This window comes from Lissotriton helveticus, chromosome 3_1 (assembly GCF_964261635.1).
Source record: "Lissotriton helveticus chromosome 3_1, aLisHel1.1, whole genome shotgun sequence".
In the NCBI taxonomy this organism is placed as follows: domain Eukaryota; kingdom Metazoa; phylum Chordata; class Amphibia; order Caudata; family Salamandridae; genus Lissotriton; species Lissotriton helveticus.
The window spans coordinates 1311662296-1311688637 of record NC_136061.1 but is presented as its reverse complement, the minus strand read 5'-3'; the positions used below and the strand labels follow the sequence as shown (position 1 = coordinate 1311688637).

The 26342-nt window shown below is 44.7% G+C and overlaps 1 protein-coding gene across 3 annotated transcripts in view; it reads left to right on the top strand.

Annotated features, from left to right (window-relative positions):
* ST14 (ST14 transmembrane serine protease matriptase) overlaps positions 1-26342 on the top strand; it is a 327081-nt gene that overhangs the window by 193567 nt on the left and 107172 nt on the right. For all 3 annotated transcript variants that reach the window (XM_078681947.1, XM_078681948.1, XM_078681949.1), the window contains exons 9-10: positions 14577-14677; positions 17508-17617. In XM_078681947.1, coding sequence (XP_078538073.1) covers positions 14577-14677; positions 17508-17617 — 211 coding nt within the window. The remainder of the gene's footprint in view (positions 1-14576; positions 14678-17507; positions 17618-26342) is intronic.

Below are 26342 nucleotides of genomic sequence, written 5' to 3'. Positions count from 1 at the left end.
CATCACACGATCACAGGATTTGTGCAACAGCCTTGCCTACTTCTTCCACAACAAGATCGCAACCATATACAGAGACTTCGAACCCCAACCCACACCTACATACTTCCTCGACCGATATGCCACGCCTGTATCTAATAAAAATGATTCACTGACCACCTGGAACATCTTTCCACCCAGGACGCCACCTCCACCATGAAATCCATTCACTCGGGAGCTCCCAACGACTCATGCTCGCACCACATCTTCAACCTCCGAAACCAAAAGATCGGCCAGAAACTCACCAGCCTACTCAACACCAATATCGCCAACACAACATTTCCCGATAACTGGAAACATGCCAACGTCATACATTTGCTCAAAAAACCCTCTGCCGACCCCAACAAACTCAAAAACTGCAGGCAAATCTCTCTGCTCCTGTTCCCAGCGAAGGTACTGGAAAAGATCATCAACAATCAGCTCATGACAACTGTAGCAGAACCAGCTACTCTACGCCTCCCAATCTGGCTTTCACAGCAATTACAGCATCAAAACTGCGCTGAGCACAACCACTGATGACATCTGAACCCTCCTCGGCTAAGGAAAAACAGTAGCTTTGATCCTTTTTGTTCTCTGTGCAGCTTTTGACACCATATCCCACCACACACTGATTGAAAGACTCCACCACATTGGCATCCAAGGCGATGTGCTCAGATGGATCATCTCCTTCCTCACGAGAAGAGCCTAGAGGATCTACCTTTCACCTCTGAACCCAAGGAGATCTCCTGCGGTGTCCCCTAGGGCTCACTCCTCAGCCATACTCTCCAGTGCATATATGACCCTGCTGGCCAACATAGTCCATCCCATGGTCTCAACATAATTTCTTTCGTAGATGACACCAACTCATCTCTCACTCACTGATGACACCACCAAAACCAACTTCCATAGATGCATGTCAAACGTCGCTGACTGTGTCCAGCTGCAGGCAGTTGTTCTTCATCCAGACAAGACAGAAGTACTGATATTTGGCAACAGCAGCAACACATGGAATGACTCCTGGTACATCAGACCTAGGACCCGCACCTACACCCTCCAACCACGCCAAAAACCTCAGAATCATCATTGACTACAAGCACACCATGAAATCACAGATCAACACTGTCTTCTCCACCTGCTTCCTCACTCCACGCATGCAATGCAAGAACTTCAATTGGCTGTTTAAATAAGCCTCCGTGGCCTGGAAGTGCCTGGATACCCATCGGGTGATTAGCCACGCTTTATAAAACCTGATTGATTGATTACGGTACAGATATTGTGTTGTGCTGGTGTGAAAGTTAACGAAAATGTTAATCTTTTTGTTTTCTCTGATCTTTTTGGCATTTTTTCCTCCAGCCTCTGATTGTTTTTAGGAAGCTGTCACTGGTAGGTGGGAGAAAGTATTTTTATTATTCTGGTTTGAGGGGGTGGTTTTGGTTAAGGTTAGATTGTTGTGATTTATAGGTGAGGTGAGCAAGCTGTGGCACTGGATGGCAGTGTTAACTATTTAAACACCGGAAATAAGGTACTTTGGAAGACTAATTTCACTTACGTTTATTTTGGATTGGGGGTTTTGTGAGAAGTGCTTGAGAGGCTGGCTGCCACTGAAGCAAGAAGATAGTATCTGTGAAGGACTGAGATTACTTTGTGCAGTGATCACACACCATATCCATGATTAAGCACAGAAGGCCACTTTCTTAAGACCGGTTCATGTCCTAGTTTATCAGCTTGAAATCAACTTTAGTATAACAAACACTTTTGTAAACCACATCAAATTTCTGACCTACTTCCCCGACATCATTCTCAAGATGTGCCAACTGTTCCCCAAGTCTCATACTCCGATCTCGTCCTTTTATTTTTAATTCACCGTCCTGCTACATTCCCAAACTCTCTTACCATACCACACATTCTCCAAAGAATCCTGTTAAAAAAAACTAAAAAAAACTGTCTTTCCATCCCCCATGCCCCGAGGGGTGAATATGCCTGCATCTGACTCACCATTCACCCCAAAAATACCACCTGCCCACCATATCCACACCATCCTTTTCCTACTGTGGCGTAGCTTGAACAACTCCACTCCTACCATCAAAGCATGTAGGGTGGGTGGGTTGCTAATGCTCCTCTACATTTCTTTTGGTGAAGGAGTCAATCAAAGAGGCTAAACTCCTGACCCCAGCTTTACATATAACTTTCCCTAACTCCCACCCCTTCCCCCTGTCCTATCCCTACACCTGTCTGTCCTGGCATGACCCATTCCATGAATAAACCCGGGGGAGACCGGCTTTGCCTCTGCTCCCCTCGGGTTCCATCATCGTACAATAATCGCACACCATAGCCACGATGACATGTAAAAGGCTACGTTTGTTTCATAGTTTATCCGCTTGAAATAAACTTTAATATAGCATCAACTTTTGTAAACTACCTCAAATTTGTGGCCTACCCCTTTCCCTCCACACCATCTTCAAGATGTACCAACTTTTCCCAGATCCCCATACGCTGACCTCATCTTTTATTCCCCATCCTGCTTCCATTCCTTCATTCTCTCCCTTACCATACCACACATCCTCTGAAGCCTGCTTGTCCTTTATGAGAAAAAAACTGTCTTTCCATCCTCTATGCCCCCCTTGATCCACCTCGCCCCAGAGGAGTGGATACACCCGCATCCGACTCACCATCCCCTTAAAACTACTGCCATCCAGAAAACACCCTGGCGGTGTTTTTCCTGCCCCCCCCCAGTAAATTTCATGTGCCTTTTCACTCGTATACACCCCTGCACCTGACCTTCTCATTCCAGAACTTCCCCAGCATGTCAGGTAGCTCCATCATGTAATATGCATTTACAAACTGCGATAAATGCTCCCTATCAGCTCAAAACAAAGCTGATCTGCTCATTGCCCCCTTGCGCAATCACCTTAATGTCCAATGCCTTACAAAAAACCCCCTCATAGTTCTATTGAGCTTCCTCCTGGCTTTGTCAATCGCTGCATGTTTCAATGCCCCTTTCTACTGTCTCCTGGGCAAAAACTCAGTCCAAATCAGACACCTCCCTGCAAACGTCCTCTTAAGTAACAACAAATCCTCTTTCATGTGTTGTAGCCGAGTCATGTTTGGGCAGCTCTTCCGTGGCACCAGGGTCACCTAGAATGGCAAGAGATTTCCTCATCGCATCCCATTCTTACCCCACCATATCACCTCATGCCTGTTACTCGACAGGCAAAGGCTCCATCCATAGCTCTGCTGATCTGCATATTTCACAGCCCATCACACAAGCGTGTCCTAATATCCATGTCAAAAACAAGTGTAAAATCCTTGGGTCTACTTTAAACAGGAAATTAGAAGAAATGTTTTGTTGGTGAAGAAATATATAAAAGCCACAGACTATAACACACAGACCTAGCTGTGGGAAATTTCCGTTTTAGGACGAAATCCCTCACTCACCAGAGGTGACATGCTTTATCATTTGGGATTCTCCTCTCAAAGGAAAAACTTATTTCTTTTGAGTTCCGGTCACAGGCTCATTCGAGCACGGAGTACCGACTGAGAGAGCTGTGCCCCCATCCTGAGCTGTCGCCAGGTTGAGGTGAAGTCCTTTACCCAGCAGTAGCTGGTAGAGTCACCTTCTGAAGCAGACGAACCATGAACATTATTGGTTCCCTTATCCTTTTCTGTTTATTCACATGCTTAACGATTGGCTGATCAAGAGTGCAAGCCAGCAACATCTCCGGGCACATACCTACACAACTATTTCCTTCCTTCACAAACTGAGCTTCACAATAAACACCATCTCCCACCTGCTACCTCTGCAGATTCAACTCATTCTAGGAGCTGCACTATCAGTTAAAGTTAAAGCTTACCCCAGTCAACCATGAATGTAGGCTTTCCAACAGCTCCTGCCTCTTTTTCAGTCTAATTGACAATTGATGGTCCGAACAGCTGAGAGTCTTATGCGAGGTCTTTCCAAGATCGTCTGTTTGCTACTGCCCAAAAACGTAAAATGGCAAAGCACTATGGATAAACTATTCAGGAATATTTTCCTACACTTTTCTGCCTCTCCCACTCCTTCCATTCATAGTCTAGAAGCTTCAGCAGACTTCTCTCACTCTCATCCTGATGCCTCCTAGGCGGGCCAGACAAACATGATCCTCCACCCTACTAGAAATGACAGTGGTTCAAATCGTGCGCCCCAATCCAAGGCAGCTAAATTTAGGGACCTGGCTCCTGAGGTCCTAGAGTTTGGGTACCTCAACTGCCCTCAGGAGTGCATGTCCGCTCTGAGAAAGGTGCTCAGACCAACTATGTGGACCTGCTATGCTGCAATTGGAAAAGATTTGTCCACTACTGCTTTCCTAAATGCATGGACCCACTTAAGCCACCAGTCCAGGACTTGATCTATTATCTTCTTTACTTGCAAAACTTGGGCTTCGCCTAGTCATGCAAGCAATTCCAGCTAGCCGCTATAGCTGCTTACATGCAAAACTGTGAACACCCTACCTTATACAGAATCCATGTAGTCAAGGCCTTCATGGAGGGTCTAAAATGTTAGACCTCCCAGAGTACCCCCTCCCCCCCACTTTAGAACCTTAATGTCATCTACACCAGACTCATAGGTCCTTCTTTTGAACCCTTACAGTTCCGCTCTTGAAAGGTGGAATCCCTTGTCTCTATCACATCCGTATGTTTTAGTGAGCTGACGACCTTCACTTTAGAGAAGCCTTACTTTCAGTTCACAAGAGCAGGACTGTCCTTGGAACTGTTCCCAAATTGCTTCCGAAAGTGACATCTCCATTCAATCTTAATCAAACCTTTGAGCTTTCAGTGTTTTTCCCCACAAGACTGAAGCATAGAGGGCATTTCGCACTTTTGATGTGAAACGTGCCCTCGTACTACATCAATGGAACGAAGCCCTTTCACAAAACTCAGCAGCCATTTGTCGCCTTTATCAAACCATACAAAGTTTGTGCCCTTTCAAAGGTGGCATAGCTCAGTGGCTTGTCAAATGCATACAGATTTGGTATACTAAAGCTAAAAGAAATCAGCCTGTCCTGCCCAGGCACATTACACTTGCAAGAAAGGAGCCTTCATAGCGATCTTGGGTAAAGTACTCATTGAAGACCGATACAAAGCAGCTACCTTGTCCACTTCACACACATTCACTTAAGACTAACGTGTGGATGTCTTCCCATGCCAACAAACACAAGTTGGCCACATTAAGGCCATTATCATGCTATGTAAAAATGTAAAATGACAGAAGTAGGTTTTTTAAAGATTCACACATCAAAGAAGTTTCTTTCTGTTAGTACATCAAAGTAAATTACATTTTGTAATCCCTTCACACAATATAAGACAAGCTAACTATGGAAAAGTTGGTGGACTTCTATGTTTTTTCCGTTTTTTCCCCCTCTGGTAAATTGTTTTTTCGCATAAACTAATCATCACAACATCTTTGTAATTATGCCTACAATGACAACATGAAAGCGCTGTACTGTAATTCAGCATTTGCACACCAAAGCACGGTCCCATCCACATTTGCACCTGATCAATTCGTGTGGCTCTGCACTTATAGACGATTGTGTGATTCATGCTGGAAACTTTCTTGCATTCAACCAAAGATATTTAGAGCTGGGGGCTGAGGGGATTTTTGAATGATTCGTTCCCAAAAATGTCCTGCTTTGGTTTATCTAAGCACATGCTGTTGAACGGGATTCAAAGTTAGAGGGATATTTACTAAATACTTGGTTTTCTGTGCAAATAATACAGGCCTTCCCTTACTTTTATGTGTTTTTTTTGTGTCAGCGGAATACAGAAGGATGATGAGGCTTTCAAAAGCAACCATAACTGCAATAGACTCTTCTAGTGTAGGTGAGCTGCAAAGGTTATGAAGGCTTGATGTCCCTTCTGGGTAATTATCCCAGTTATCCAGCGAGTTATTTTGCCTCTTCCTGAAAATGTTAATGTGGTGTCACTCTGTCAGTGCATGAAAGTCTGCTAGGGCTATCAATTGTTCAATTCCTAAGGCCTCAACCTCAGCACACATGCCAGGAATATGAAAAAGTTTGCATGCACTTAATGCAGCCCAGAGCTGCTCATTGTTTAGGCACCTTCTAATGTGTAAAGCTGATACAACATTGTGTCTTCAGTACATACTGGAATGCTCTTGCTACAATCAGCAATGCCATCTGCTACATGAAAAAACATTGTTGGGTCATCTTCTTTTTTGGTGTATGGTTCCAGTCACTCTGTTGTATTTGCAACACCTGAATATCTTACTCTTTACTCTTGTGTAACTACAAGTTTACTATAATGTGTTACTGCTGCTATTTTGGTAGCCAGAAGAAAGCTCTTTTGTTATCATCTAGTGGGAAATCAGTCCATTTCTTTGGCATTGTTTCTGCCTGCTCAGTTCTAGTTCTACTTCCTTTATCTTTTTTTTATCTCACATAAAGGACTACATGCTGTCTGCTTCCTAGGCATTGTTGGACATGGCCCTTTCTGCAGGGTCACCCCAATGTTTTTGCCCTCCTCCTTTTTTCTGAACTCTTTTTGTTGACTTTAGGACTCTAGCACTGATTAGCAGTGAAAAAGTGCACAAAGTACTTGTGCTCTCTGCTTAAAATGTGATGATATTGGCTTCTCCACAATTGGTATATTTAATGTACCGATCAGTCCCTATGTAAAGTACACTCCATGGGCTTGTAAATTAAATGCAATTAGTGGGCATGCAGCAATGATTGGGCCACCCACTTAAGTAGAACATTAAACATTGCTCAGGCATGCCACTGCAGAGTTTGTGTGCAGTTTTAAGCTGCCATGTTGACCTGGGAAGTTTACCTACTTGCCAGGCCCAAACCTTCCTTTTATTACTTGTACGTCACCTCTAAGGTATGCCCTAGACAGCCCTAAGGTCAGGGTGCAGTGTCTTTAATAAGGAGGACTGTTAAGTTTTTCATGTTCTGGTAGTGAAATACTCTTAAATTCGTTTTTCACTATTGCAAGGCCTATCCCTCTTGTAGGATAGCATTGGGACTGCCTGATAACATTTTATAAGTGTAGTTTCTAATTGGGACAAGATAGGGAAATCAAATTTGGTGTCTCCGGACTCGTAATTTAAAAACACAACTTGTGGTGTAGTTGGTTTTTAAATTGCGTTTCTGACAATGCCACGTTTAGAAAATTGGCATTTTCTTACTTAAACCTTTTGGTGCCTTTTGCCTGTCTCTAGAATACACGCCTGGGGTGGTTGACGGCTTGCTTCCTGCATTCCCTCTACACAGCCACATACTAAGGAAGGGTAGGTGTGACTGAGCCGCCACCTGCATGTTGATGAGTCGTCCTAAGGCAGGATGAGAGGGAGGAACTGACACTCTGCACCTCAAAGCGCTAGGTCCTGTCCCCAGACAAAGGGTTGTATACCCCCTTGTTGTGAGTCTGGGGCCAGGGCAGGAAAGGCGGGGCCTTGTGCCCTTCAAAGCATCTATTTGAAGTCCCCCTACTTAAAAGGATCAAATGAGTATAAGTACTGGACCTCCTACACCATGACTTCAGTACACTTCTGCATCTGAGGACATTCTGCTAGGAAGAACTGCCCATTTACTGAAATGCTTTGCTGTGTTAGTCTGCTACTTCTTGCCTGGGGGTGAGAAGGACTGGACCTGCCTGCATCTCTACATTTTCCAAGAACTTAAGAGACTCCGAAGACTTACTAGCTTGCTTCCTATTTTGAAGTCTCTGGGCCATCAAAGACTTCCTTCAACTCTGCTTCAACTGCTGTACTCTGCTGTTGGTAAGTCCTGCACTGCCAAGCTGTGCCAATCCAGTCCTGGGCTTAGAAGTGGTTCTGCAACTGTTTTTCAGCAAAATTGACGCAGTGACTAATTTGCCAACCAACTAAATACCCCTCGATGCAGGAGCAAGTTTATGACATTGCTTTGACAAACTGCATTGCTTGACTACAACAACGGACAGCACAGCTCGACGACGACTCATCACCTTCATCGTAAAGGGGTTAATTGAGAGTCTGCATTGACTGTGCTTCTCAACGATGACAAACAGCATGGCTGAATGGCGATGCATCGTAAAATCGTTTATCGACTAAGTCACCTGCCTGGACAGGAACCGACTCATCGAGACGCTGACGCTTGCTCCATCTAAGGTACTTTTTAACAGGACCAGAATGAGTCCTGTAGACAGCCTGCCCTCCTTCACTGTCTGCCTGAACATTGGATTTACCCCGGTGCAGCATGATCTTGAGTAACCCCTAAGCGTTATTTGCTTCTAAGCACTCCTTTTTAACTTATTCTTTAAAAATTCATAACTCCGTTTCTTATCGGATTTTTGGTGTTTTGTCTTCTAAAAAATATCTTTATTTGTCTAAACTTATGTGGAACCTTTGTGGTGTTTTTCACTGTATTACTGTAATTTAAGTGTTGAACAAATACTTTACACATTATCTCTTAAATTAAGCCTGACTGCTCTGTGCCAAACTACCAGTGGGCGAGTACAGGTTAATTTCGGTTGTGTATCGACTTACTGTGACTCAAATTCTGGTAAATGTAAATGTAGTTGAGCTTATATAGCGCACAGCTACCCGCAAAGCAGGTGTCCCGGCGCTTGCTTAGGGAACCCTTCCTGATATTCCCCTGTGAGATAGCAGGGTATCCACAAGGTGAAAGTCAGGCATCCCGCCACGAGGGGCCGTTGTGGAGATTAAGCAAGCTGTTGCCCAGAGTCGCAGAGTGTGAACCCGTGAGTCGAGGAGGCACCGGGGTGAGAATTATCGAGTCCGTGGAATTTTTAGCCCAAGACCCGCCGGGGCGGGGAATTGAACCCTGGTCCAGGACCGATCTCAGATTCCGGGTCTGCCGCCTCTAACCCCTGAGCCACACTTCTCCATACTTGGACAGGGTGCGTACCTCTGCCAAATAGAGACCCAATTTCTAACAGGCATCATGTATATTATATTTGAGCTATGGTCTGACAGATGTTTGAATACACATTTTTCATGACAGAAAAGGTGTGCATCTTCATAACGAATTTAAAACGTTTTGTACAGTTTGAGAGTGACAATTCTCTTAGTTCAGCAATTTCGCTGGTACTGTAGAATGATCCTATTTTGATCTCTGTAATTTATAATTGAACAAATGGAACCTGTTTCTGGGGATAACCATTGCTATGGGCTTTTCACACTCATGAATTCTCCATGCATGTTAGGCTCACCAGGTGCTTATGAACTGTCTCACTACTCTGCAACATATCCTATTCAGCCTACAATATCTACCTCTCACACCACACAGAAGACTTTCTAGTGTAAGAGTGAACAGTACTTACAATCTCCCTATTCCTAAGGGTACTGATTAGTTGATACTGAGTTGATCAATGTCCAAACATCTTGGGTGAAACTATCAATGTATGTAGCCAATAAAAGTTCTAGCAGCATGTGAGAAGTTGGCCTGGTATATGATGTCCACAGTTCTGACGGCACCTTGTATCAGTCCAAACAATCCCTTATGGTGGTGGTTGTAAGTCAACCTTATAGACCAGCTATCCTAGTGGTAGCATGGACTAAGCAGCCTAAAGGCTTAACTCAAGAGGACATGTGAAGCCAGCTGTTTTACCATATACAATCCTGTAATATCAAATGAAAGGACACCACACAAGTTATATATTACCAAAATATATGTATTTATTCTTAGAATAATCCCCACTACTCTTTATGAGCAATGAAGCACAAGCGTTTAAATAAAAGCACAGTATAACATAGACAAGTTGCACGTTTTGGATGAGGCCGGTGGCCACTCAAACCATATATCAATAAAGTGGTATAACAATCACTAATCGATCGGGGGTAAGGCCTAGGGCCTTGTGAATCGCTTGGACTACACTGGACTAACAGCAGTTAGGACGGGAGTAGCCCGCGGGATTCGGGTGCAGTGCCTAAAGCACAAGCTTGCACCAATGTAAAGTCAATGGTGCGTAAAAGTTATCGAGTTACAGTTTTAAGAGTCTTCCGACTGGACTAGAAGGACAAAACTTTAGAGCTAGACACTAGAGGTGTATTCCACTACAGGAGCACCGGTGTTCAAGTGTTACCTCACCCACAGGAAGCGGGTGCACAGGTGCGAAGATGTGTCGGGTTTCGTCACGAAGATCTAGGGTGCCTGGAGATGAAGATGCTGCAGGCGTCCAGAAGAGAAGTGTCCGGTGCAATCCAAGGGTGGATCGAAGTTGAAGAGTACCTGAAAGCAGAGGGGACAGAGTCTGGGTCACTAGCCAGTGACCAGGAAGGAACCAGGTAATGTCGGGTGCAATCAGGTCGATGTCGTGTAGCTTCTCTCCGCTGCCACGTGGTCTCTGGGGCACCGAGGATGTCCTGGAGTGAATCACGAGCTGTCCCACGAAGGCTCTCGCTGTCGGCGGTGTCGGCTTCAAGATCGGAGTCAACAAGCCTTGGCAAAGGCAACCCACACAGGATTCGAAGATGGCTTAACACTCGGACCAGCAAGGTCAGAGCGGGTGCTCCTTTTCAGGGGAGCGAGGGCCAGTCTAGAGCAACCAGACTAGCTGTGTAAATTTGTAGGTTCGTCGGTTCTGGGGCCACTAGCCAAGGGGCAAGCGACCGGACCAACGCGTCGAGCAGGAAAATGCAAAAGGGCCCCACGCAGCACTCGTCCAGTGTGGAGGGGTGAGCTTTGGTGCAAAAGCTGCTCGGGGCTGGAGCTTCTCAAACTCCAATGCACAGCTTCGAGGGAGCCTCGGATGCTGCACGGTCAGTGCTTCGTTGTTCCTCCAAGATGGCCGCTCCCACGCTTCAGGTCGCCTCCACGGGTCTCAGCTCTGCAGGGACTGTGGATCAGGCTGTTAGAAGGCAGGCACGCTGGGTCTTGTTGATCTCTGTCGCTCGAGTTCCGGCGGGAACTGCAACAAAGCAAACGTCGAGGTGCTGGATGGTGCCTGTTTGCACAGGGTGGTCACTCCTTGACCACAAGGGAGATTCTTCAGTCTTCTACATCGAGTAGGATGTCGAAGGGTCCAGAGTTTTGTTTCATAAGTTTGAGTCAGGATAATCTGATGTGCATTGGCACTGCTCCCACCTATATTCCAATCTGGGGGGCTGGATTACCTGCTAGGTCCCTCCTATGGGTGGGACCCGTTAAGGGGGTGGTTACACCCCTTTCCTTTGTCCAGTTTGCCGCCAGGACTGGGGCTGGATGGCCCCAGAACCGGTTTGACTGGAATCTGCCCAGTGACACCTTGTGTGCCCCAGGCAGTGTCTGGTTTCTTTCAACCCTCCCTGCTACAATCCACTATCTCCTGTCTGGGGTGGTGTGACACCTCCCTGTGACAGGAGATCCTTTGATCCAGCATCCTCTGTCGAGTTTCAGTCAGCAGCAGGAGGCCAGACTCGTGTCTGTTGCAGCAGCATCCATTTTGTGATGCTGGGGTTCTGGTTAGGATTAATCGCGTTTTCAGTAAAGTAACATGTCTTCTCCCTCTAGAAGGGTGGAATGCTACCCCCGTCGCCAGAACTGGCGAGGGGGTAGTATTCCAAAGTGTATGACACCAAACACAACCTGTTTTGATAAAGCCAAACCAAAGTTAGCATTAACCGCGAGGATTATAATGCACTTAAGAGTATATGGTATGGCAATACCCTGGAACAGCAGTAAGGAAATGGTTCCGAACACTGCAGACAGGCTCAGCTCATGCTAGAGCACCATCTCACATAAAACCAAGCACTCTGCCTCCAGGATTGTAAAGGCCTGCCATAAGAGGGACTGATAGGTATATATGTGTCCAGATATAGGTTTAGATATAGGTATACTATATCTAAGCAAGGGGTGATTACACCACCTTGCCCCAGCTGTGTGAACAGCCAGTTGTGTCGATTTAAGTACCAGCCAGGGGTGGCAAAAGATATGCTGCAGCCCCTGGTAGGCCTTGGATGCACCTATGCCCTGAGCACCTATAGTGCATGGTACAGGGGCTGACCAGGTGTCCAGTACCAAATTGGTTATGTACCTATAGTACATGTCTGTGAATTTAGAGAGAGAACAGCGGGCTGTGGGTCTGATTAGCAGGCCCACAGCCACATTAAGTCGAAAACCAGTGAAGCAAAAAGCAAAAATTGGGGTGACCATAGGATAGCAGACCCTACTCTCCTACACAGCACAAAAGAACACCCTCCGTTTTGTCCATAGGACAAGTTATCCAATGTAATCCAGATGAAAATATTTACCCTCAAGTCTTTAATGTTCCATTCTCTGAGAGCTGTTAATATCTTGTATCTGTAGAGCACTGGTTATATGTACTGTTTACCCTGTGCATTGCTATCTGACCTCTGCACAAAGAATTGAAATTTTAAGGTCTATGCAAACCTAAAAAATATCAGTCCATTATTTATTTATATAACAAGTAGTCATTGACTAAAACACACCTTGCTGTACAGCAGACCCCATTTTAAAACTAAATGCTTTTATCAGATATATTATTCTTATGTTCTCTAGTCCTATTATCCAGCATCCTATTATGATCTCTCCTGATTACCATTTCATTTACATATTGTTCTGTATTCCTGAATGAGTTCGCTTTCAATCCTTTTGTTGGGTATCTTCCTTTCCTTTATCCTGACCTTTATTGTTGATGTCCTCTCATTGTTCTTGCATTTGCCATTCTTTTGTCAATAAGGCTTTATTTTACTTCCTCTCTAAACTATCTTCAAAGGCCTGAGGTTTCTCTTTAATTTGTCCTAGTTTCACCATCTTTACTGTTAGTAATTGAACTCCTGGGGATCTTTTTACTTGTAGATTCCCTGATATTCTCTTTTCTGTGTTAATTCTCTTTAGTTTTAATCAAACTATCAAATGTGTTAGCGTGTTAGTTTCTTGACTTTTCTCTCTTTAATCTCTTCATGATCTTTTTGAATTACACTGTACAGTATTTCCTAATTTTTGTTGGTTCTGGTAAATTCATAGCCTCAATTTAATATTCCACCTCTACTGTTTCCTGACACCTTTCCATCTGTATTCTCTATTATTGCTTCCATCATATTTATTGATGTCTTGAGATAATTTTCCCATTTTAACATTATATCTTTATTTAAATCATCATAAGATAGAAATATTCTTTCAGAGTGGCTGCATCCCACCATTTGAATAATTTTAATTTCCTCAGTTTCTCCAGCTTGATGACTGTTGTCTTTCAGTCCCTTCTGTTTGACACTCGCTCTTTTTCTGGCCGCGTTTACATTTTTATCAAAGTCTCTGAACAGTTACTTCATCACCATTTACTCTATCAAGTTCTGTCATTGATACTACATTCATCAAGTTACAAATACCAGGGTGCATGACAATTATAAGCATGACTCTTATGCTAATCAATTTACTGTATCCACCTTACACCCTCCCACTCACCAGTGTGAAAGTAAACACTAAATCCAAGATTCATAATCCACCACACTGCCAGACCCTGCTTGTATTTGCCTAAATGAACTTAAAGGGGGCTTTTGCATTTCATCCACTGTAGTCGCAGGTAGAATGGAATAATACACCTGCATCCAAATTTACATTTTGTATCATCCACAGTGCTCTGTGGCAGTTTACAGGTGCTTGACACACTTAAAATTTACACAAGAAATAATGCATATAAATTAGCAACATGATTGAGCATATTATGCACACAATGCATTTGCTTGCTGCACCTGTATACACCTAGTAAAGTATATATAAACTAGCCCTTTAATATTTCATAACTATCGCTGGAAAACAGGAAACCTACGCTGGTCTGTAGCTATAATTAATTGAGCGCTCAACTTTTGGAAATATTGCTACCAATATTGGAGAAGCCCTTTAATATTTCATAACTATCGCTGGAAAACAGGAAACCTACGCTGGTCTGTAGCTATAATTAATTGAGCGCTCAACTTTTGGAAATATTGCTACCAATATTGGAGAAGCATTGGCATAACTAAGCGGTCAAAGTGAAAGTGCCTTTTCCTGATCAGCACGTTTTATGTATGGTTGTGTGAATGAGTGGTGAATATGAGAATGGTTAAGAATAATTGGTGAGTAAGTGCAAGGATGGATGGATGATGATTGGATAAATGAGTGAGTAAAAAAATCCTCACTCATCAGAGTAACACTAACTGTGCATTCATCCTGTGTTTCGACCATCTTCTACAGCCACAACCACTCTATATCCACCACAGCAGCAGGGCTAACTGAGTGGGCTATAAGATGGTAGTGAAGACTGGATGGGGACAGTTGGTTGTGTGCTCTGACAACGTGCTGGAGTATTCTTGTGCATTTTTGCCTTGGCAGCAGCACATCAAGAGCAGACGTTTGAAAGCAACATCATTTGTATCTTATGCCTGGAAATTTGATGAAGTTCTCGCCTCTTTCGCTCTTTCCATCCAAAATTCTCCCTTCTTTTGTTTCTCTATTTTCTGCCATTCTCTTTCTTTTTTCTGAATGTTCTCCCATCTCTCTCTATGACTCCGTATCTCAACCTTGCAAATGATATTCTCTTTTCAGCAACCCATGACTGTATTTGTTGCTTTTCTTTCATTTTAGCAATCTGTGGAGGGAGTTTGAGAGACGAAAATGGCATAATTACCACTCCTTATTACCCTGGGCACTACCCTCCAGACTTTGACTGCACATGGGACATACAGGTATGGTAACGGTTTTGACTGAGATCATATTTGGCATTTTTTGTTGAATGTAAGGAGACTATGAAGTGCAAACTGCGATTGACTAAAGGATGTAGGTATAAGGAGCCCAAATAAAACACTTTGCATCAGTGTATTAATCACAATTTAATTAGAGGCATGATGATGACATTGATATTGTGTCTCTATGCGTGCTAATGCCAGTTGCATGCAACCAAGACTGACGCTGAGGGACTCAATTTGGTTTAAAAAAATGTCTCTCTAGATTTGAGGGATTAAATTCCATAGCCTGAACCCTTCAACAAAGTGTCTTCTAATCCTGCTTGACCACCCAACCCCCCAACCCCCAAAAAAGGCCCATGAGAAGTAACATGACTAGGGGAGGAAATATTTTTAAGTGAATTGAATGGATTCTTGGTACAGATTATCAGTGCTTGTTTTTTTGGCTAGGGTGGGATGTAAATGTATAAGCATTTAAGGAACAGATGTAGAATTCTGATTGAGTCTGACACCCACATCCTGTGCCACTTGAAGTAATCATTTCACAACTAAATTATATGAAGTAATTGCACCAAGGGATCTCCAACAGGCTGATTTAACACCTGGTCCAACTATTATAGCTGTCTTTGGGATGAAATGGCAGCCTGTCTCAATCACAGTAATTGGCTGAAAAATATATTTTTGACATCTGGGCCACTTGGTTTGTCATAGATCTCAAGCTATCCCTTGCTGAACCTACTTTCTTCATTCGCGTCCTTGGAACACTGTCCAGCCAAAGAGGTGAAGGGCTCAGTGAGTTTGGTGTTTTAAAGGGAACTACTTGCCTTGAATGCTGTGTGACATTCATTGTCTCGCATCAAAACTTTAGACCCAGAAAGACTGTGAAACAGTAGAAACCTGGTTGAATACCATCTACACTAATGAAAATTTAGGGATCAGCAATTGGGGATTGTTAGGAAGATCTGTTTACCTATTATCAGTAATGGTTGAAAATAAATGTAGAAAACAGTAAGGGAGGAGAGTTTGTTATATTCTGCTGTCCAAAAGGCATAAGAGTAAGAAAAAAGCTCCTTCTTTGATGCATGTTGTCCACTGAGTTAGGAATGAATGGAAGTGCAGGTCTGCCTGCATAAGTGAAGTGCAGTACAACCTCAAGAATCTCCTAAAGGTTGATTTCTATGCACTGATTAGACCAGAACCCGACTGTTTAGGGTGAAATAGATTGTGAATTCCAAGGTGTGATTGGAGTTATATTTTAGTATGCCTAGACTAAAGTTTTAGAAGATTCCCGTACCTGTGGAAGAGTGTTTAGTCTGTGACTTAAAGGAGTGTAGATTGTGAACCTTTACTAGTCATTTGCCTCTGACTCCTCCCTTGGATTGATGTCATTGCTTTGTATGCTTCAACTGGAAAATAACAGAAAAATGTACTGAAACAGAAAATATATGCAGCAAGCGGTGGGACTAAATACCCAGAAAAAGAAGTGTCATAGAATTCTGTCCTGTTAATTCGTGCTTATTTCAGCATCTGTGATGCTTGACTGGTTCCATGTATGAACATTCCAGCGGGTGAATCACCTAAAAACAGATCAAATCATGTAGGGGATAAGGTAGAGCATTCCCAAGAGAGCCAATGTTTACAACGTTCTGTTATCCCAATCTACCCCTCTCCATGCAAGCAGAAAAGACATCTAAGGCTTCTATGCAGGCACAGCTGCTGTTCTTGCTACATTAGAGATCAACCCACCATTTCAATCAGATGCTTCTGACTGGCAGCACAGATTCTCTGATCTTGCCAAGCTCCTTCCATCTCCTAACAGCTTTTCCTCCTCACTCACTTTAGAGTCAACATAAAGCACTCTTGCGACTGGACTATTGTGCCATTTTGAATTATCTTGAAGTCATGCCAACTCATAAGGTGCCACCAGAGTGTTACAAGATATCGTCTCTCTCCACACTGTCACCCGCTGAACAGCAGATATCTCTAGGTGTTCGTCAATAGAGCCAAAAACCCCTACACAGAGTTGCTTACCAGCAGATGCATAGGGGCTCCGTGTTTCAGAAATCATGACATTTTATGACCTCTACAACTCGCACAGAATGTGGCTCAGGAATATTTTGTGTTTTTGGCAAGGGGATTGGGTGGCCACCTAACTGTCCAAGCCTCGTCCCTCCATACCAGACCAAGCTGTGATGGACTGAAAGCCCCACCCTGCAGATTTAGACCCCGCCCTTTCCAAGACACTCCGATCACCCCTTCCTACTCTCAGGCAATGAAAAATCGTTCGATGTTGGCAGGTCTAGTCCTATTCTGTGCTTTAAAGTGACCTAAAGCACTGTACGGTTTGTTACAAATGTATAACATCAAGTTAATTGATCGTAGGTGTTTATGTGGGGGTGAACTTTGAATTTTGGAATAAGTGGTAGACCCATGTTTCGTGGAGAGTTTCCACTTTTGTTGCACATTTTAATCCTAGTGAGGACTGTCATTATTCGGTCGTTTCTGGTGTTTGGACTGCCCAAAGCAAAGTCTGCATAGTAATCTAGAAAGTATAATTTGCCCAGTGCAACCCCATTTGGTTTAGGTAAAGCTGAGCATTGCATTCTCTTAAACTCCACTAGCCACACCATAGGGCTGAAACATTTTTTTTTGCTCAGGTCTGTTCAACAGATCCTCTGTGACCAAAGACATTCAATATGCATTTATAGAAATGGAAAGTAGGCAAGTTGATGGAACTTTCTTTTTTTAGAATGTTGTTGAAATACTTAAACATAAGCTAAAATCAGTACTGTCTTGGTTGACTGACATTAATGTACTTTTTGGCCCAATGCAGGTTCCCAATAATAAGAATGTGAAGGTGCGGTTTAACCGTTTTTACCTTGCTGAGCCTGGCGTACCTCTTGACATGTGTACCAAGGATTTTGTGGAGATCAACAACCAAAGGTGGAGTATTCTCATTGGAACTTTGGTGTTGGCTGAACTGACTGTTGTTGGTTCAACTTAATTTTTTTGAGAACCTACATTTAAATAATACTTGGAGAATTTTGACTCTAGTGCGCTGAATAACAAAATAATTCTGGTGGTATTCCTCTAGCCCACTTGGAGCTGACATAAGTACAAGAGAACCACACCAATTCCAGATTTTCGAGCTATGCTCAGAAGATACATTTACTTATAAAGTATTTGAATTTGAGTCACCTAGAGAGTCAATTATTTTGAAAACCTGGCATGGATTTGGCTTTACTGTACCTACATGGAACACCACTACTCTTTACACATTGCTGTGATGTCCTACAAAGTATTGTCTGATTAGACTAGATTGTTTATGCAAGCCTATATATGCTGCATACAGGTCAGTCAAAGCCAGTCACAAATCCTGATACTACAAGCATTGGCAAAGCCAATAGGTTTCACCTATGCCAGAGCTACTGGCTTTGCCAATATCCTTTAGCCATGATATACAGCAGAGCAGATTAGAGCAGAGCAGAGCAGAGTAGAGCAGAGCAGAGCAGAGTGGCGTGGCATGGCATAGCACAGAGTGAAGTGACGTGGAGTGACTTAGAGGTGATTAGCATAAAAGGGAATAGCATAGAGTGAAGTGATGGGAAATAGAGCGGCATAGTGGTGTAGAGTGCAGCGGTACAGAGTAGAATGCAGGGGTGTAGAGTAGCCCTAAAGTGCAGTGGCGTAGAATACAGTGGTGCATAGAGTGATGGTGCAGAGTAGAGTGCAGTGACTTAGTGGACCTACAGTTCAGTAGTGTAGAGTGCAGTGGTGTGGAGTGGTGCAATGGATTAGAGTGGCATAGATTATAATGCAGTGGCATAGAGTAGATGGAGGGAGCGGTGGCGTGGCATAGAGTCCAGTGGTGCAGATTAGTGCAGTGGTGTGGAGTGGTGCAGTGACATGGTGCAGTGTAGAGGGCAGGGAGATTGATGGGAGTGGTGCAGAGTATAGCACAGTGGTGTAGAGCATAGTGGTGTGGAGTGGCGCGGAGAGGAGTGGAATAGAGCACATTGGCGTAGAGAGGTGTGGAGTGGAGTTATGCAGAGGGTAGTGGCGCATAGTGGCGTGGAGTGAGTGGTGCAGAGCATAGTGGCGTAAAGTGAGTGGTGCAGAGCATAGTGGCGCGGAGTGAGTGGTGCAGAGCATAGTGGCGCGGAGTGAGTGGTGCAGAGCATAGTGGCGCGGAGTGAGTGGTGCAGAGCATAGTGGCGCGGAGTGAGTGGTGCAGAGCATAGTGGCGCGGAGTGAGTGGTGCAGAGGATGGTGGCGCGGAGTGAGTGGTGCAGAGGATGGTGGTGTGGAGTGGCGCAGAGGATGGTGGCGCAGAGGATAGTGGCGCGGAGTGGTGCAGTGATATAGAGTAGAGTGGTGCAGAGTCCAGTGATGTAGAGTGGAGTGATGCAGTGGCATGCAGTGGTGCAAAGTAGAGTTCAGAGGTGTAGAGTGGCATGACGTAGTGTGCAATGACAGAGTAGTGTGTTGTGGCGTAGAGTGGTGCAGAGTAGAGTGCAGTGGCATGAATGGTGTAGAGTCCAGTGGGTTAAGAGTGGTGCAGAGTGGAGCAGAGCACATTGGCGTAGAGAGGTGTGGAGTGTTGTGAAGTGGCGCAGAGAGGAATGGAATAGAGCACATTGGCATAGAGAGGTGTGGCGCAGAGTGGTGCAGAGAGGGGTGGAATAGAGCACATTGGTGACGTAGAGAGGTGTGGAGTGGCACGGATTGGTGTGGAGTGCGCAGAGCGGAGTAGCGGGGAGTGGAGTGGCGCAGAGCGGAGTGGAATATAGCACATTGGCGTAGAGTGATGTGGAGTGGTGTGGAGTAGAGTAGAGTAGAGTGGCGTGGAGTACCGTAGAGTAGCATGGCATAGAGTAGCGTGGCGTGGCGTGGCGTAGAGTAGCATAGAGTGGCGTAGAGTAGCGTAGAGTGGCGTAGAGTAGAGTGGCGTAGAATGCAGTGGCATAGACCAGAGTGAAGTGATGTAGCATGCTGTGTCATAGAGTGGAGTGGCGCAGAGTAGAGTGGTGCTGAGTAGAGTACAGTGGCCTAGAGGAATGCAGTTAAATCCCTACATCAGAGCCTCAGTTTAAGTTCTTTGGGGTCCTTAATCTCTGAAAAGAAGCCACTCATGGGTTCTGTCCATGTTTCACAGGGGCACTGTATTTTGGGAAAAGTAGAAGAACACAGCCTAAACAATGCTTCACTCTAATTGATATTTGGGGAACAAGCAATAATTTTGAGCATTCTTTCTTTGGAAGTTGCGCAGTGTCACAGTCACTCTTTGCAGTACAAGGATATGCCTATTCTGTACCGCAACGACTGACCTATTTGTTGTCATAGATTTGCTGATTTGCTTTCATTGTTGGGCAGGGGTGAGGGTAAAGAAGCTACATAGATAGGGATATAGAAGACGGACCAAAAATAAGAGAACTCGTATAGAGTGCATGAACACAAAATAAGGGAGCTCCAAAAATTGCAGCGGTGGAAGAAAAGAAGAACTTGGTCCATGCTCCAAGGGAGCACCAGACACAAGAATAGGACATGGCCAATACTATGAAAAACTGGAGCAAAGTAAAGGAGAGCAGCACTGGTGCTAACCAGTGGTACGCTATGCGATTATTAGCTCAAGTGTACTGCTAGACTTAGGTGTCGCATCATTAGAAGGCAGTGCAGTTAGAACTAAACAAAAGTTTTAATTTTTTCTGATTAAGTAGATCAAGGTATTTGTTCTGCAAAAATGCCATAACCAACTGCAACGTGCTGTGTTGACATTTGTGCGGCACATGCATTATTGATAAAAAATGAAAACTGCTAGGAGAAGGCAAACTAGTTAGTGTGACCACAGTGGCCTTCTGTAATGCTCACCTGTCAAGTACATGGTATGTTCGTTTTGTTATTGCTTTCAAAGGAAACTGCAAGAGTCATCTTATTGGCTGAGTTAGTAGACCGTTGAGATATGTGCTGTATTTAGATTTTGAGTATTGGAATGCATCCAGATATTTTACGTATGTTATGTAATTTTGCAAATGTTTATGCATTTTTGCAATGTATTTGTTGATTATAATATGTTTATGTATGAATGTGCTCTAGCGTGCCTTATGAATTAAAATACAATGAGGTAAAAATGAAACCAATTGATAACAGGACAATGTGTCAGTTCATTCTTTTAAATTATTATTTTACATTGGCTAATACACTTGTTGAAGGAAGATAAGTATCTTTTTGCAATACTTGGCTACCTCCCCCCACACACATCACACACATCACACACATCACACACATCACACACATCACACACATCACACACATCACACACATCACACACATCACACACATCACACACATCACACACATCACACACATCACACACATCACACACATCACACACATCACACACATCACACACATCACACACATCACACACATCACACACATCACACACATCACACACATCACACACATCACACACATCACACACATCACACACATCACTCCTTATACACATTGTTACATTGCATAGCTGGGTTTAGCACAGTGAAGTCCTTAGGGCAAAAGTGGATGAAGCTAAAGTCTGGCATATTTTTATGCCTAGTTCTCTTTAGAAGTAGTTAACTTCAGGGAATGGTATTCTGTGGCTGAACTGTAACAAATTAACACATCAGTAGTGGTATCTTACTCCATTCTTCTATAGCACTGTAACGTCCTGCAGGACACACAGAGGCAGTCCTTCCTGAAGGGCAGTCCTAACACCCACCCCCAACCATCCAGCACAGGCCTCACCAGTCAGGACATCCTGCTAATAGGATGCTGGGCACACATGCCCTGGGCAGTTTTGTACCCATTACACTAGTGCCTGTGTCAACCTTACGCATTGCATGTGGACCTAGGGACCAGGTCACTACATTTTGCAATACGGCGGTCTGGACCCAGCCTATCGCTGCAGCTCTGGCTTGACCTGCAGCATGCCATGCCCCTAACTGCGAGGGTGCCCATTTACTGCCTGCTCCTTCCTAAACCAGTCTAGCTGAAAAGAGAAGGTAGCAACACCCTCACACCAATATATATCACAAGAGACCGGGAGACGCACCAGGCCCTGGACCCAGCGTGGTAACCCAACCCCGGCACAGAGAGCTGCGCCTCCCTAATAGCAGGATGCCGCTACTGCAGGGAAGAGCAGACTGTGTTGTCCACTGTAACCCTCCACAGCATGCCAACAACCACACCACCCATGACCTCCAGTAATTCAATCTTCACCTAAAGGGGGACGGTCAAGAATGGTGCCATAAGCACTATATAGTTCAGTGTGAGCGAGCTACTGGAGCCAACATTTCATTACCCTGCAGGGAGCAGATGAGGCAATCGGGTGAGATGATAAAGAACCAGACCCAACTGAGAGCAAAAGGCTGCTTTATTACGACCGGTATGCAGATCAGCATTAAAAAAAATATAGTTAATCGCCTCGCTAATACAATAACATATCCTAACAAACCCCACCCCTAAGCCTGCCCAACAGTAAAATCCCCAAACCATTCTTGCAAGATAACATCTTCACCATCCCCTTTCTTACATCCACTGACCTTCACATATGCCTCAGCCATTGCTCCCCTGTGTTCCCTCTGCCCTCACCTAATCTGCAATGCCTCCAACCCTTCCAGCATGTCTCAAGCTCCACAATTCCTACGACTAGGAAAAAAACCTTGACAAGGTGTTTTTCCTGACCCCACCCCAAAAATCAAACTAGCACAAAAAAAACTGGCCACTCCACAGTTAGTAAAAGAAAAGGAGGAGAGGGGGCAAAGGGGTCAAATAAAAAAATAATGTAATAATTTTGCCAAAACAGTTAGCTCTGATATAACCAGTGCTACAGATAAAACCAGGATGTCACCATAACAGCCTAAAAACTGTTAACACCACTTTTGAATGGCCAAGGTTAACACAAAATCTTTCCTCATATTGAGTATATAAATACAGCTCATTACCTACGAACAACAGGTGAGCTCCATCCAGCTAAAAAAATATAAAATCTTCCTTTATATCGATATGTTCTAATCAGCCTATACTATCTATGCAGCAAAAACAATGCATTTCCCTATTAACTTTGCATCTAGCCCTTTCTATTGCAGCAAATTTCTCAGCACCACCCCGGACTCTACTGGCGACCAAGGCAGCCAATACTATTTTTGACCCAGCCCAAGATATAACCACAATTTCTAAATCTTCCTTCATTTCTTTGATCAAACCCAAACCTGAAAACTGAACTAAATCATTTTCACCAACGTGTAAAAGCAACACTTCTGGGCACATCGTAACAAACAAAATTTGCTAACCATGGCAACTAGGTGACCCCACTTCATGCTCCCTCTTCCCCACCAATCTATATTGATTTAATCGCAGCAGAATCCAGAATGTCTTCCAAAAGGTATTTTTTTCTGCTTGTTTCACTGCCCACTTAATAAGAGTGTCCAATTATCCAAATAGAAAATAACGCCGCTGCCGGACCCGCCACACAACCTGGAAGAGAATTGCTTATTAACAAATACATAATGGTTAAGCATCCTCAATATTCTTTTTTTTTTTGTTGAAAAAACCTTTATTAGCAAAATTATGGAAGTACAGATTCTCGCCTACAACCCTTCGGGCCGGCCAGGAAAACATCACAAGGTATAACATAATACACAGCTCATCAGCCGACAACCAGGGGTCCGGCAGCCATGGTAAGAAGATCGTTAAGTTCCAAACGACAGGATACGAGCGGTTTCATTTTATAACATACAAACAACAAAAGAAACAAGGCTGCACTCCGATCATTATGGTCGTTTCGTGTGTGGCAGGAGGAGGCGGTCAGGAAACAATAAGGGAGACAGGAGATGGTTCAGGACAGGAAAAAGAAAGGGAGGGAGGGACAGAACGGGAGCCCAGAGCCGGTGAAAATATCGATAAATCTGTACATGTGAGAGCCGGAGTGTACAGTCAAGGGGAACAAGGAGTATCAGGGGGATCTACGAAGGGGGGTTCACAGATGTCCCCACGGAATGCATTCCACTGGTTCCATATCCTACCCCACTTTTGGGGCCTGCCACGGGAAATGTAGACAATTTTCTCTCTGAACATGCACCAGTCCATGTTGTCTTCCCATCCGGAGACCAAGGGAGCCCTCTGAGACCCCCATAACTGCGCAATGTCCCTCTTTGCGATCATGTTGCCTAGAGTCACCCATTGAGTCTGAGCAACATTACAGTCGGTCGGTTCCCACACATTCAGGAGACAGCGCCTAGGTTCAGGTATCAGTCGAACATTCGTGACTTCATTCATCACTTCATGCACTCCCCTCCAGAAGGATTCAACCACCGGGCACTCCCATACAATATGAAGGAAAGTAGCAAGCATACCACAACTCCGCCGACACAGTCCATCATCAGAAAAACCCATACGCATCAGTCGAGGACCAGTGACATAGACACGGTGCAGGACTTTCAGCTGAACAAGTCGCAAGCGCGCCGGAATCGCGACCTCTTTAGGAGAGGACACCGCAGCCTGCCAATCTTCATCGTCTGGCTCCAGCCCATCGGCAGTCCAGGCGCCACGCAAATGGACTAGCAAGTCCGACCGAACATTAATGAGTTTTTTATAAATAAGAGAAATAGTGCTGTCTGGAACATGACCGTCCAGCACCCTATCCTCCAGGGGGGAACTCTCCGGAATATCAGAACCGGCCGGAAAAACCGACCCAACGGCGTGGCGAACCTGAAGATATCGAAAAAATTCCGAGTCATGCAGACCATACTCCTGCTGTAGTTCCGCAAAGGTCTTCACTCTATCCTTAACCCAAAGATCGCTCAATTTACTAATCCCGATGAGATCCCATCTATCGAACCCCTTTGACGTCCATAGTTCACCCAGCCTCTCCGCAGCAAATAAAGGGGTCGCCCTGGTAAGCCTATCTGTCCACCCGGTAGCCGCGGTCGCGCTGCTCTAAACCCGCACCGCCACTGCCGTGGGACCCGTCAAGTTCCTCCTAGCACTCCTAGAATAAAGTGCCCTATAGTAATCCCCCCCAGGTAAAAGCCATCGGTCCATTTCAAAAGCCGGATTCATCCTCAATATTCTTGATGTATCTCAAACAGCAATCTGAGGACCCATTGTCTAGTTTTTTAACATCAAGGGAAAAACCTAATTTTGCTGCTTCAGAAGCAGCACCGTTCTAAAAGCATGAGTACCAAAATGAAATGGATTTTCCCCAGTGTGACCGAGAACCTTCCTCGTCACTCCAATCACTTGTGATGCTAGCAGCCTTGTCTCGTTTTGGTGTTTGAACAGAAGCCCAGACCTGGCCCACCAGCTGCTCGGAAATCTTGCCAAGCAGCTACTGGACATATGACCCTATTTTATTAAGAGTGATTCTTGTGCCCTATCCTGTTTGATCTGCCTTAGACCGTTCTAAAACATCTGGATAGTTTCATCTGAAGCAGCCACATCTTCAACTATAAACCCACCTGACTGGCCTTTTCCTAACATTTCCAATATCCTAAATGCCCACCAAAAAATAACAAACAAATGCATAACCAAAATAGCAAATGTTCACAAATGGAGAAACATATACAGGGCAGGTTCCTAACCATGCAAAGCAAGGTTTTTAATGAAACAGGGTCCCTAATGAATAGACCTCTTCTTTTCTTTGACCCAACCTTGCAACATAAGCCTCCCAACATAAGCCTCCCATCTCACCAGCTAATTTACAAGCAATTGCAGTAGCTGAAACCTTTTTCTCTATATTGTACATAATGAAATGGAGAACATCCTCTCTGCGTGGCCATAATCCTTGCTCATTGTGAGCTCTACGGGCTGTACCCAATTAAAAAAAAATCAAATCTCTTCTTTAAGCTAACCGATTATTCACAGTTAGGGATTTTTCAAACAATTCCAGCATTTTCACCCCTTTAAATCCCATACCTCTTGTGGCACTTGTGTTTTTGGTCTCTCTGCTCCTGTCGCCCAACCACTGAATCTGTACCACAGCAAACGAGTTAATGCGTCTGTGATGTTATTCACACCTGTGTAGCTCTTAAAACTATATAGTGCATCAACATCCCAACATAAATCTTATCTCTGCAATAGCTTCAACAGATGTTTGTCTTTTGCTTTTTGTCAATTAACCAACTCCACTACAGTCTTATTGTCAATGTTAAAGGGTAACAGTTTGGTTGGCCTGTTTTGAACCCCATACTGCCAATGCCACCAACAGCGGGGAAAAACTCAAAAAATGCACTGCTTGGGGGCGGAGCCAGGCCGGCGGCCAAGATGGTCGCCCGGGCTCTCGGCTCCGTGGTCCTTCATCCCCCACCGCCTGTTCCCGTCGTCTTTCCTTTGCTGCGATGCTGTTCCCGGGTGTCGGACGGCAGGCTGAGCTGCCGCGTCCGACTCCGGGGGTTTTCTGGGCTCTGAGCGCGAAGATGTGACCCCTCGAACTTTGCGGCCTTCCCGGGGCTGGAGCCGGGACCTCGCATGATTCTGCTGCCGCCCGCGAGTGCAACAACAACGGCCTCGCTGACCCACGGAGTGCCGGTCTACCGTCACGGAGGTCCGCCCATCTTGTGAGTGTGCCTCCAGCGCTGACCTCATGGAACCAGGTAAACTCGCTCCCCGCGGTCCCCCCGCTATTGATTGT